This window comes from Bubalus bubalis, chromosome 4 (genome assembly GCF_019923935.1).
Source record: "Bubalus bubalis isolate 160015118507 breed Murrah chromosome 4, NDDB_SH_1, whole genome shotgun sequence".
NCBI lineage: Eukaryota > Metazoa > Chordata > Mammalia > Artiodactyla > Bovidae > Bubalus > Bubalus bubalis.
The window spans coordinates 95,294,788-95,309,254 of record NC_059160.1 but is presented as its reverse complement, the minus strand read 5'-3'; the positions used below and the strand labels follow the sequence as shown (position 1 = coordinate 95,309,254).

Here is a 14,467-nt window from a genome sequence, read left to right as displayed (position 1 = left end):
TTTGCAGCCGTTTAATTAATCAGGCTTAACAGGTTTATTAATCTGTAAAAAATACATATTTCACTCAATATGCGGCTCGATGTCTACTTCTGTTTTTTTTTTGTTTGTTTCATATTTACTGTAAAAATATAACCCTGTACATCATACTGAAAATTGACTATTGTTTCTTCTTGTAGTCTATACTGAAAATAAACACCTCTAATTTTATTAACATGGTAGGAGCTTAATATTTAATACAAAATTATGTGTGTATTAATACCTCTCTTTGGTCTTTCAATGGCAAGGATATTGGATTCCGACTTGATTCACTCCATACTATCCTGCAACAGGAAGTCCTGTTACAAGAGGATGTGGAGCTGATTGAGCTGCTTGATCCCAGTATCCTGTCTGCAGGGCAACCTCAACAACAGGAAAATGGACACCTTCCAACACTTTGCTCCCTGGCAACCCCTAATATTTGGTACTGTCTAGAAAACATCTATCCTTTGTTTACATTTAGAGTATTAGCAGAGGATGTCTGTCCTCATCCTCTCCATGATAAAGGCATTATAAACATTTTAGCGTTGTAATTAGTATAATGATATGCCAGAGGTTTTTTTTTTAAAAAAGGATACCTTCTAATTAAATACTATTTAAAATGAAAGTGGGGAAAAACATCTAGCTTGACTATTATGTACTTGCAACTCAGTGTAATTAGTTCTGTGTATAACAGCCCAACTAGCAGGATTAACATATGCCAAAAAGGAATCTCTCGTACACATGTGTGCATGAAGTCCTAGCCAGTTCTTCATGTTTCTTTACCTTTAATAGATTATATAATAATTACATTGTAGAGACACCCAGGAGAGTATGAGACATGGAGATAAACAGTCAATTCCTACTTTGTTAGGTGAGATGAGATCATAGGGAACATAGACAATTCAAATTGTCTTAAAACTTGTCAACCACTTGAAGTATTTGTGTTTAATGCACAAGTCCTGGGCCATCATCTATTAAAAAAGAAATATATATATGTATAGTAATAAGGAATTATATATTCAGAACTGTTAATATCCTCTTTCTATTAAAGTATGAGTTTATTAAATGAACTAAATTATTGCTCAAACTGTTCAAGTTATATGGGCAGTTACATTCATTGGCTCAGTGTTCTGAATTTATCTGTCTTCCCTGTCATGTTGACAAATGCTTCATTTTGTAACAGGTAGTCTATGGGCTCGCACAGAGTCGAACACGACTGAAGTGACTTAGCAGCAGCAGCAGCAGCAGCCATGTATAGTGTTTTCCAAATGTGTAGTTACTCAGATACTGTCATGATGAAGTGTACAGCATCTTACCATTTAAAAATTTAAGAACTTAAGGAGCTGCTAAGGAATCATAGGTTTCAGAATTTTACAACTTTGTATTCCTTTGACCACAAAGGTGATTAAGCAAGTCTGAGGCCTATAAATCCTTTATAGGTTTGCTATAAATATATAAAAGTATATGATGAGATTTTGCTATGATATTACCAATATTGCCTAACAGCAAAGAATTCCAAGGGAGATTTTGACAGGCAGATATTTATTAAATATTCTTATATGTTATTTTCTTTATAATTTGACTGTAACTATCTTCAAGTGTTAATGATGATGTTTCTTGGATATCCTTAGATATAACTCCCCTGTATTTGCCTTCTTATATTTAAACATTTTCATCAAAGCCTTCACTGCTTGATAGAAATTTATAGGTTTGTAATTGGACTAAATTTAAAAATATCATACGTCTTTTGATTTCACTTAAAGCAGTATAAAAGTACAAAGCTTGTCCATATTATGGTCTTCGGTAAATATGTATATTCCAGAATTGTAATGATAACTTAAAATTAGATGACTTTATTCAAAGCAATTACTTAAAGTATATATTATTTCTAATTGGAAAAATGCTTATAGTTTGTTGAGATATTATATGTTTTCACACAAATAATTAGAGTCTGATTTTGGGAAAAAAGACCTCATAATATCTCCAAATATGAAACATTTTTAGTTATTTTTTTAACTTTTATTTTGTATTGGAGTATAGCTGATAAGGTTTTTAGTATTAAAAACTAGTAAAAATTAAAGCTTTTTACCTTTATACTTGTAAAATCAGATTTTAAAATCTGGAATTGTTATTAGGTTAAAGAGTACATATCAGAAGACACCTATTTATATCTGTCACCTAAACTTATTAGCTTTAGACAGTGGTATCTAGCAACTAGATAGTGGTACTAGATATTTTTTAACTGTTTCATGTTATTTTTTTAAATGTCATATTTTATAAAGCCATAGTTTATAGAGAAGCTAGCATTTTATCTATTTTAGAAAACCTAAATTCTAACTAGAGAAACTCATCTTTCTCTGGACTGATAGATATCATTTTCTTGGTTTCTCTGTTCCAGGGATGTCTCAGTGGTATTTGCCTTCATTAGTTTGCTTGTTATGCTTCCCACTTGGTGGATTTTATCTTCCTGGCTGGTATGGGGAGTGATTCTATTTGTTTATCTGATCATAAGAGCTTTGCAATTATGGAGGACAGCAAAACTACAAGTAACTTTAAAAAAATACAGTGTCTATTTGGAAGATATAGCAACAGATAGCCGAGGTTTTACTAACCTTGTGAGAAAAGCTTTACGTCTCATTCAAGAAACTGAAGTCATTTCCAGAGGATTTACACTGTGAGTTCATTTTTCATTTTATTTTTTAAATAACTATTTTCTACTACCTAGTTAAATTAGAATATTTATTACCTATTTTCATTTCTGTGTTGTATTTACCGAAAAAAATAGGTTTCTCTTTAGTATTTATTAAAGTCTATTAACTACTAAGTGAAGAAATAAATACATTATATGATAGATTTAATAAGTAGTGTGAGTCTGTTTATTTACTTTGAGAAACCAAAGTGTTTTGAGAATCATGATTATTTCTCTGTGTTACCATGTGGTTATATGAGATAATATAGAGACCTTAATATTATATATATATATAAATATATTTATTTATTTATAATTTTTTATATATATATATAACTATTGCATGCAATAGTTATCCAATAAATATTTGTTTCCTTTACTCACCCCCAGATGCTCTCTTTACTCAGCTTACATGATAGATGATTTCACATAAATTCATTCTGAAAAATCTTGCCATGTATTAATAGTATTCTGTAGGTTAATATTATGGCACTGACACTCTCATATGCTCTCACTGATATTTAATACAGGAAATTAAATATTCACTAGTCTAGCTGTAAGTGTACTAAGGTACCGGATAGACAGCCTATTTATTGTGTTATTAAAGGGAAAGCACCAGTTATGTTCCATATACTGTGCTAGACAATTTTGCATACAACTAAAGGCATACAATTATAAATGGTTGAGCAAATGTTCAAGTTCATTCCATCTGACTCTAAAATTTGGTTTCCTGTACACTGCCACCTAAATACTCATATATGACAGTTGTACTGTAGTGTTTTTAATAATTTATATAACCTTTGTAGCCTGTAGGTGGGAGGAAGTAAGTATATGGTAAAGAAAAAATGTTGCTCTTAATTAGTTATATATGGAAAATCATGAAAAGAGGTGGGCAGAAGAACTTTGGGTGGTCATTACTTTCTTCACTCTGCTGTGCTCTGGAGAAGAACCTAAATAATCTTGAATAAAAGCTGTATTTGGAACATCAGGAAATAGGAAAGTAGAAGAGTCTTCAGTAGTCATCTCATTCTTCACTCTGTTGTGTTTTGGAATAGTGTTGACAACTTCTGAGACATGAGAGAAGTTTTATAACTTCTCTTTCTGCTCAGTTCAAAATGTAACAGCCCTCCGTGTCTGTTAATTTTGGTCCTTCCATTGTAAAGTCCACTATTGATAGAGCATAACAAATATTGAATGTCAAATTTTAAAAGTTAAAAATTATGCTAAGTAAAAGTAATAGCTCCTTTTCATTCTTGACTTGTACAACATTTTATTAGGAGGACTGACTGGTTAAGCAGAGTGGCTATGTGTCCAATCAATGCTAGCCTTGTGTTGATGGTTCTGTGCCTTTGTCCTTGTTCCATTTTTACCCATATGTATACAATTAGAATGAAGAGCTAAAATGGGCCAATTAGGCGTGATTTTCCTCTGGATTATGACGTATATCTACTCAAATGCAGATAAAAAATTTTGGAAAAATTGTACTTGTGTCCATCTAAATGTAAATGGATTGGAAAAAATTATGAGGAATAATAAATTTTGAATCATAATTTTTTAGAAATATTTTTGTTTTTAAGACTGAGTAAAATGGAATACAAACAATAGTGTCCATATGTTGAAAATATTAGTGCTGTTTTATTCTGCCTCAATTTTTCCTCTCTAGCAAATAATTAAACCCTTCTTTGCCTCTATCAGTCATTGTCCTGTTTTTTATAGATTTTTAATGCCTGAATGTGTTTTAATTTGGTTTAACATTTTTTTTAAGTTTTGAGTTAGATGCCTTATTTTACAAATTTGTGGTTATATTGTAATAAATTTATAAATTCCAATATTTTGTCTTACTATTAGGAGTGGTTACTAGTTAGGTGAAAGCCTATTGTCTGGAAAACTGTAATATGAAATCATAATTTCATTTATAAAAGCATAATACATTATATGGCATTGTTACAAATAGGTAGTCCCCCATTTACCTTTGGAAAAGTGCTTATGAAATGTGCTTCCTCTTGAACAGTTTTGAGAGTAGCTATGCTCCTACCTAGTAACCCTTACTTTGCCTTTCTACTTGCATTCCCCTGTTGGCCACTGGTTCTCTTTCTGCGTCCCCTACTTCATTTTGGGTAGGTAAGTTCCAGTGGCTGCAGGTGGGTAAGTAATTTTACCCTACTTTTATGAATGTACAGAATGTATTTCTATACAGTATTTGAATGTTCTGTACAAATGACCAAAAGTATGATTGATAAACATATATAAATGCATATTAAGAACATGAAAGTTTATAATTAAGGCTTTCCTACTTACTGTAGATACCAGGCTTTTGAAAACTAAATGTAAAGTAGTACCACTTTGGTATATTCTAGCAGGTAGAGTATCTATATTAAAAAGTTAGTATCTTAAATAAATATCCCTACATTTCTACTATTATGTCAATTAAAATTAATTGTTCCCCCTGTATCAGAGGAAGTATTCTTTTTTCAATTGTCTTTTTTCTGGTGGCTATATATGTGTCAGGGAAATATCTATTTATGAGACCTGAGTTGGAATATTTATAACCATTTTGTAATGAAAAAAGAATTTTTTCCTAAGTTTAATAAAATTGTGGATTTAGAAAACAAAAACTTTAGGACACCTGTACAGTTGTATCACATTTTACTTTTCAAGTTTGCTTGACAGGGTCAGTGCTGCTTGCCCATTTAATAAAGCTGGACAGCATCCCAGTCAGCATCTCATCGGTCTTCGGAAAGCTGTCTACAGAACTGTCAGAGCCAACTTTCAAGCAGCAAGGCTAGCTACCCTATATATGCTGAAAAAATATCCTTTTCTGTCTATATGTAAGAATAAGCAATGTTTCCAGAGTCCTGAATATAGATATTATAGCTGCATCCTGTAGAACTTAACTGTAAACTGACATCGCCTATTTTGAAGCTGATTTCCATCATCACTTCTATTTTAAAACTGGAAATGCATTCCAGGGGGAATGACAATAATAGACAGGAAGAAAGTTCTTCTGCTTGCATGTGGCTCATTTTTAACAAGGAAAAAACTTGATGTCCTTTCCTTTACTGGTCCAAATAATAAAGTCAAAAGAACCTGGCTTCTCCAGGTCACAGTTTTTCAAATTACTGAACATGGCAAATTTGCGTCATGATATGGAAATAAACTGGCAGCAGAAAATCCTTGCCCTTTCAAAAAAACAGGCTCTAGAGTCAGATTGACTTTCTGAATTTGGGCTGTATCAGTTACTGTGTCAGAGACCATAAGCAAGTTTCTTAACTCTCTGTACCTTGCTTCATTTATTTGTAGAATGACAAAAATAACAGTCCTCCTGACTGTTTTTGTTAGATCAAATGAATTATTTTATATAAAGTGCTTAGGCAGTGTCTGATATATAATAAGCACTTAAAGACTGCGTGACAGTAAGTCTGTCTCTTAAATTTACTGAAATAAGAAATTAGTTCTAGTAGTCAGAAAATAGAAGTGTATAAGATCTTTATTTTAGTTAAAATTCATAGATTAAATAATAAGTAAATGGGATGCAAAAACTTTATACCTTCAGTATGTTGGATACTGTGACATTGATGAATATAATGCTTAAAAGTTTATCATTATATCCTTACACAAACCTTTCCAGCTGGATTTTCTTATCCCCACTTAATGAGAAAATGAAATAAAATCACTACTTTATATGAGATTTACCCAGTGTCACACAATTAATAAGAGATAAAATTGTGTCTTTATTGTAGGACTTAGGACTTTAAGCATTTTCTATATGTGTATAGATGTACTATATCTAGATTTATACACACACATACTGTACTATGCTACCACTTTGGATATTGAGAGAAAGTACTTTGATTTTAGTCAGGAACTTGTGTATTCAGGTCCCTTACTGCCTAAATACTTGCCTGCATTGTGCTAGGAAGACAGAGCAAAAACCTGTACTGCCTACTTCTAAAAACTTCTGCGTGTAGTCAGTAGATACTCATAATACAGTAGAGTGCCTGGGGTGCCTTCTAGCGTCTCAGGACAATGTACTTGACCTGTGAAGTCACAGAATGCTTTCAGGGAAGCAACACCTGAGCTGACCCTCAAGGAACGAGCTGGAGTTGACCTTGGGAGAAAAAGTCTGCATTTCAAGTAGAAGGAAGCAAGATATAGAAGGAAATAGAGACATGACAGTGTGGCGTGTTAACCGCCAGTAGTTATTCATTCAGTGACTATTATGCCAAGCAATATGCTAGTCACTAGATATGCAGTGATCAGCATAGCAGACGTGGTTCCTGCCTCAATGAGCTTATACTTTCTTCGAAGTGGGGTGGGGGCAGGTGAGGGGGCCTAACGAAGACTGTAGATTGTATGAGTTCCCAGTGCCAGTCACTTTTCTAGGTATGAGGGACCTAGCAGTGAACAAGATAAACGAGATCCTCGTTTTTAGGGAGTTTGCGTTCTAGTGAATGATGAATAAAAAGTGAACAGAAAATTTTCAGATGTTTGCTATAAAGGAAAAAAAAAAAAAAACGGGGGAATAGGATAGAAAGTGCTTGGTAGGTTGCTGTTTTTGATTGAATAATAAGGAAGGCCTTCAGTTTAAATGGAGACTTGAGATGGAGTTCCAGTCAGATGCACCAGCAAGTATAAAGAACTTGTGTCAGGAATGAATTTAGCATGATCAAAGTGTAGAAAAAGGATCACCATACTCCAAGACAGGAGCACAGCAAGTTGGAAGTTGGAGTATGAGATAAGATCCAGAATTAGGCAGGGGCCAGATCATATTCTTCACACGGGAAACCTTAAGAAATTAAAAAGTATTATCTACCAAGTATTTCTTTGAAAAGACTTAATACATTATATAAACTCTAGCATCCCTGTTCAAAATAAAAAGAATAAAAATATACAAGATTAGCAATGAGAATAGAGCAAGAAGCTGAAATTATTATATAAGGGAATAGCAACTGAGCACACATGTAACTTTCTGGCCACAGCTTTGAAACCGTAGGGGAAATGAATCATTTCATATCAAAATACAAATTCAAAAACTGACCTAGGAAGAATTGAAAAACTGGAGATTAGACAATTCATAAAAAGAACTCCATTAAAAAAGAACACACTTGGTTGTATATATAAACAGTGGGAAAATACGCAGCTATAAAAAATAGTTCTTGGTATACTATTGTGGAATGTTGTTAAATAAATGAAGTGCACACAGCGGTATTTATGCTACCCTTCCATTTGTGCATAGAAGGGAGTGTAGTATGTGTGTATGAGGAGATAAAGAAGTGTGTGTGTGCGTGTGTGTATATTCATATGTATACCCACATACATATTTATGTTTAGATTTCCTTATATGTATGTCCACAATAATAAAATATCTTAACTATACACAGATACTGGTAGCAGTGATTGCCTTTGCTTTTGGGTAGGAACTAGGTGGCTAAGAGATAGAGATAGCAAGCAGTTTTTACAATACCTTGTAAAATGTTAATCCCATAAATACCTTACTTATTCAAAAACTAAGTGAATGAAAAAAATGTTTAACTCCCTAGTCCAGATGGTTTTATAATTTAACAAAAACCTATTTTAGACCATAGAAAAGGTTAGATAGAAAGCTGCTCTACATCATTTTATTTATGCAGATACTATAATCTCACTTCTAAAACATGAGGTAATACACAGAATAAAAACTACAGACCAGTCTTGCCAATGGAGATATAAAATATTTAAATAGAATATTTATAAATTTGGCCTAGTACTGTATCAAAAGATTACTATAATATGACCAAATAGGAATATGCTATAAATGCATGAATAGTTCAAATATTAATATAAAGAATTGTATGGATATAATTCTTTACAAAAAACAATTGAAGAGGAGGAAATCACATAGTAAAGTTGGCAGCTGCCATGAGGAAGAGGGAGACAGAAGGAGCAGCAGCCTGTGTCAGACAACCTGGATGCAGCAGGCTAGTGTTATATCAGTAGTTGAATGTTTTCAAGTCATCGTTGTCAGGTAATGATGTCCTGCAGTATGTAAACGGGGAGATAAAGAGAAGTATTTACTATAGGGTGGTAAGGGCCTGAGCCATGCAGTTGAGTACATGATACAGTTTCAAAAGGCACGTGTCAAAAATAACTAAATTAGTACTTTAGCACTTGTGAAGAGTTGAACTTTTAACTGTCTAGTTATAAAGATATTTTATTCTCACATTTCCTGTAAGATTTGAGGTATATTAATCTATTAGATTTTAAGATTTATTTCTTTTTAAACTGATGTAAATCTCCAAGGTCAGATACCTTTACTTATCTTTTTCCTGAACTTTGAGGAGAATTACATCACTTTTTAAAAAGAAACTAATCTGAAAATCTAATAGCCGACTAATTGGAAAAGACCCTGATGGTGGGAAAAATTGAGAGCAAGAGGAAGAGGGGGCCACAGAGTATGAGATGGTTGGATAGCATCACTGAATCAATGAACATGAGTTTGAGCAAATTCGGGGAGATAGTGAAGGACAAGGAAGCCTGGCATCCTGAAGTTCATGGGGTCGCAAAAAGTCGGACACGATTTAGCCACTGAAAAACTGTACCCTTTGTACTTTAATGAAAAGGCTTTGTTGATTGCCTTAACCTAATTTAACCTACCCCCTGAACTCCGAGAGTGACAATGTAACCAACTACATCTGTGTGGTACCTTTTAAGGAGCTGGGCCTTGGACTTAGTGAAGAGCAGATTTCAGAAGAGGAAGCACATAACCTTACGGATGGCTTCAGCCTGCCTGCGTTGAAGGTAATCCATTCATGGGCGTGAAGGGCTAAAGAAAAGATAGATGCATTTGGGTTGTGTTCGTGCTTTCTGAATGTACGTGGTACACCTGTCCCCCGACTTTTGTTGTTTGCTGGATACCATTACCATAATAGCCTCACTGGTGTTTTTGAAGCTGCCTTTAAAAATGGAGAGTATCATAAAGATTGGATGAGGAAATCCTTATAGTCTGATGTTAAAAATACTTAAAATTCTTAATATATATATTTCTTGAATTAAATTAGAATTTGAAGATAAATGAGTTTAAAAGGAACCCAACGTGTGATTTTGTTTACTAGCCATTTGTTTCAACAAACATGGGTAAAGAACTTACAAGATCTACCCCTTGGGAAATCTTCCAGATCCTTGTTTAGAACAAGAATTTTTTCATATGTTAAAAGTCTCTTAAAAGGATATATTTGACTACATAAAGTTCTAAACTTTAAATGCTGTATCCTTTAAATGTGAATAAGCTCGGGGGGGGGGGAGGGGAAATGCAATGATTTATAAGCAAAGGGCTTGAATTCTTTCTATATAAAGAAAAATAAGATATGTAAAACCTATTGAAGATAGATCAGGTGCGTGAGTTGCCAGTTCATAAAAGAAGAAATAGAAATGGCCAATAAATATGATATAAATTTCAATCTTATTACTAATGAAAGTAACAAAGAAAAATAAGTAAATATTTTGCCAAGGATTCTGAAAGTTGATAATAGTCATCGTCAGTGACGACTTTGAGAGAACTCACACCAGAGGTAAAAGTGTCAACTGCATCACTTTAGCAGTGAATACCAGTCTTAACAAATGTACCCTTTACTCCATCGACTTTAGCTTACAGATTCATCTCAGAAAGTAATCGAAGATATATTCAAAGTATGTTCATAATATTATTACAGCAGCAAATATTGGAAAGAAAGGAAAAGTTCAGTGATATGAGATTGGTAATGATTTATGGTGTATTCATTTACTGAACTGTTTTGGAGTTAGTAGTAGAAAAAAAATAACATGAAAAAACATAAGTTAAAGAATGTTACAAAACTGTATGTATTTTAAGATTCCAGCAATATTTTTTGAAAGTCAGTCCAAATGTCTCAAAGTTCATTTTCAGTATTTAGCAAACTCCACTTCGATATTTCTTTATTCCTAGTCTTTAAACTTCACTTGATACTGTGGAAATCAGTACAAGTGTAATTAACAGCATATTTTTCAACATCCATTTTGTTTTGAGACTTTATGAACTTTCACATCTTTGAAATTTTCAGATCCTCATAAAAGTTCTAGTTCTCCTGTTTTTCTTTCCAGTTACTTGAAATTCACCTTGACTAATTTTTAATGTCATTCTAACCCATCTTAATAAATGTCACCATACAACTTACTAAGCTAGATACCTGTTTACTGTCATCCTTATCCCTCTTTTTACCCCTCACATATAAGCTATCAGTAGATTTTTGTGCCATCTTTAAACTACATTTTAAAGTCTTTCCCTTTTTTTCATGTCATTTCCCACCATTCTAGTCATAGCTGCCATCATTCTTATCAAGGCCACTACAATAATTTTCTTTTTGGTTTACCTTAGTTCCTTAAAATTTGTTTCAGAATGCACTTTGACATTTACAGTGCCTTAAAAATGATAGAATCAGTAATTCCACTTATGCAAATCTTTCTTAAGGAAATTATTTCAAGTATCTTAAAGCTTTATGTACCAAGTTGCTTATTAGCTCTGTTCATAATAGTTAAAATGGAGAAGGCAATGGCACCCCACTCCAGTATTCTTGCCTGGAAAATCCCATGGACGGAGGAGCCTGGTAGGCTGGAGTCCATGGGGTCGCAAAGAGTCGGACACGACTGAGCGACTTCACTTTCACTTTTTCACTTTCATGCATTGGAGAAGGAAATGGCAACCCACTCCTGTTCTTGCCTGGAGAATCCCAGGGACGGGGGAGCCTGGTGGGCTGCCGTCTATGGGGTCGCACAGAGTCGGACGCGACTGAAGTGACTTAGCAGCAGCAGCAGCATAATAGTTAAAAATGGAACACTGCCTAAATGTGCAGCAGTAGAGGAATAGTTGCATGAATTATGTTAAATCCAATAGGGACCATTGAATAATAGCTACAACTTGCTTATAAAAATTTTGTAAAAATTTGGAGAAACCAGTGCAACAATCAGAATAAGTAAATATATATTTAGTATGACCACAACTCTGTTTTTAAAAAAGACCATGAGAAAATACTAATATACAATTAGCTATTCTTAGGGTGGTTGCACTATAGGTAATTCCATTTACTTCTAAATTCAATACCATGACCATGCTTTATTCTGTGAATGGAAGTAGTCATTTTCAAAAGACAGTTTGGGAGATTCTTAATGATGAAAAAGCAGGGACTTTGGAATTAAGCAGATGTGGGTTTACATTTTAGCCCTGACACTGACTAGTTGTTTGACCTGAATGAGTTATTCTTTGAATTTACTAAGCTGTAAAAAGAGATTACCATACCTGCCCTACATGGTTTTAGATTAAATGAGAAAACATAGAAAATACCTACAACAAAGCTTGGTTAACCCAAAATGGTAATAGCTGTTACTCTTTAAGAAGGATTTGGAGAGAGAATTATGGTCATATTTCTTTCTGTTTTAAATAATTTTTTCTTTACTCATCAAGATGTCTTAGTTATTTCCCTATTTTTCTGTGCTTTTTAAAAAGCTTGTTAAATCCTGGATTATATTTTGTCCAAGTACAGGCAGCAAAGAGAAAAAGTGGGTCTCTTGGAGTCAGACTTCTAGGTTTGACTCTTGCCACCTGACTATTGATATGGTCTTGAACAAGTCGTCGTTTCTGTGTTCATAAAAATGAGATAGTGCTTATCACTAAAGGATTAAATATTCACCAGTCCAGTGCCTGGGACTGAGTAAGTGATTAATAAATGTTAGCTGATTTTTTAAATTCCATCTGATATGACCTATTCTAAAATGTGGGACGCGTTCACTTATCTCCTCCACATACTATGATGAAGGATGTAGCTGGATCCTCTTTGCTCACCCATATTATTTTACAAATGAAACTTTAGTGTTTTAATTCTGTTTTATTTTGACATATAACTAATATATAACTAAACTTGGTAATTGTGTTCCATCGTTACCAGGAACATCAGACTCCAAAAGTGGCCTGTCTTGAGATTTATTTTATAAACTGCTAAAAATTCCTGTAACGTTCAAAAACTGTGTAGGGCCACCTTGTTCAGTTGTCATTATATCCAGATAAAGAATTTCAAAGTGAATTTTATAAGCTAAATTCTAAAAGTAAATTATTTCTCAAAAGAGCAACACTAATTAAAGCTTTTAAAAAAAATGTAGTGAAAGATGGTTTACAAATCAGGTCCTTTTGTTTTCCTTTGTAATCTTCATTATGTCTTTTAAAGAAAATGTTTTGTTTTGTTTTTTCAATTGCTTGCATATCTTCTCTCAGGAGAGGTTCAGTTCAGTCACCCAATCGTGTCCAATTCTCTGTGACCCCATGGACTATAGCACGCCAGGCTTCCCTGTCAATTACCAACTCCTGGAGTTTGCTCAAATTCATATCCATCCAGTTGGTAATGCCATCCAACCATTTCATCCTCTTTTGTCCCCTTCTTCTCTCGCCTTAAATCTTTCCCATCATCAGGGTCTTTTCTAATGAGTCCGTTCTTCACATAAGGTGGCCAAAGTATTGGAGCTTTAGCTTTAGCATCAGTCCTTCCAATGAATATTCAGGACTAATTTCCTTGGTTATTGACTGGTTTGATCTCATTGCAGTCCAAGGGAATCTCAAGAGTTTTCTCCAACACCACAGTTCAAAAGCATCAATTCTTCGGCACTCAGCCTTCTTTATGGTCCAACTCTCTCATCCATGCATGACTACTGGAAAAACCATAGCTTTGACTATGTGGACCTTTATCGGCAAAGTAATGTCTCTGCTTTTTAATAGGGTGTCTAGGTTTCTCACAGCTTTTCTTCCAAGGCACTTGCTTCCATAAAAGCAAGTGTCTTTTAATTTCAAGGCTGCAGTCACCATCTACAGTGATTTTGGAGCCCACGAAAATAAAGTGTGTCCAACAAAAATAAACTTATTTCCATTGTTTTCCCATCTGTTTGCCATAAAGCGATGGGACCAGATGCCATGATCTTAGTTTTTGAATGTTGAGTTTTAAGCCAACTTTTTCACTCTTGTCTTTCATTTTCATCAAAACGCTCTTGAGTTCCTCTTCACTTTCTGCCATAAGTGTGGTGTCATCTGCATATCTGAGATTATTGATCTTTCTCCCAGCAATCTTGATTCAAGCTTGTGCTTCATCCAGTCTAGCATTTCCCATGATGTACTCTGCATAAAAGTTAAATAAACAGGGTGACAGTATATAAGCCTTGACGTACTCCTTTCCCAATTTGGAACCAGGCCATTGTTTCATGTCTGATTCTGTTGATTCTTGATCTGCATATAGATTTCTCAAGAGGCAAGTAAGGTAGTCTGGTGTTCAGGAGAGCTTAGCAGTAGCAAATGCTGCATCTTTGGAAAGGAAAGAAGCTTCCTAACTGTATCCTAAGGAGAGACATATGTGAAATATCTAGTACAGAGTCCTTACCCCTCTTTTTTCCTTAGTTCAAAATTTTTATTAGTTTTTTGTAAAATTATTATAAAGAGTATCTTTCCTGCTTTAAAAAGCAGATCTACATTTTTGAAAATGCCTTTTTTTTGGTCTTGCTGCCTGGCTTGCAAGATCTTAGTTCACTGACCAGGGATTGAACCAGGGCCACAGCAGTGAAAATGCCAAGTCCTAACCAATTGACTGCAGAGGACTCCCTGAAAATGCTTTAAAACAGCATTTCCTAATTGCCCATAAACTATGGTTATCCCCTCATCCAGAGCGACTTCCCTTACTCAAAGAACAAACAAGAAAAAATGTGTATTTCTAAGTTCCGGTTTCATTGGATAACATA

At 34.1% G+C, this 14,467-nt stretch overlaps 1 protein-coding gene across 5 annotated transcripts in view; it reads left to right on the top strand.

Annotated features, from left to right (window-relative positions):
* The window catches only part of VEZT (vezatin, adherens junctions transmembrane protein), a 71,271-nt gene that overhangs the window by 36,405 nt on the left and 20,399 nt on the right, over positions 1 to 14,467 (top strand). For 3 of the 5 annotated variants that reach the window (XM_025284321.3, XM_025284325.3, XM_025284327.3), the window contains exons 4-7: positions 285 to 460; positions 2,417 to 2,692; positions 5,366 to 5,515; positions 9,337 to 9,484. In XM_025284321.3, the coding sequence (XP_025140106.3) occupies positions 285 to 460; positions 2,417 to 2,692; positions 5,366 to 5,515; positions 9,337 to 9,484 (750 nt within the window). The remainder of the gene's footprint in view (positions 1 to 284; positions 461 to 2,416; positions 2,693 to 5,365; positions 5,516 to 9,336; positions 9,485 to 14,467) is intronic. The other 2 variants (XM_025284322.3, XM_025284326.3) reach the window with 1 other exon arrangement.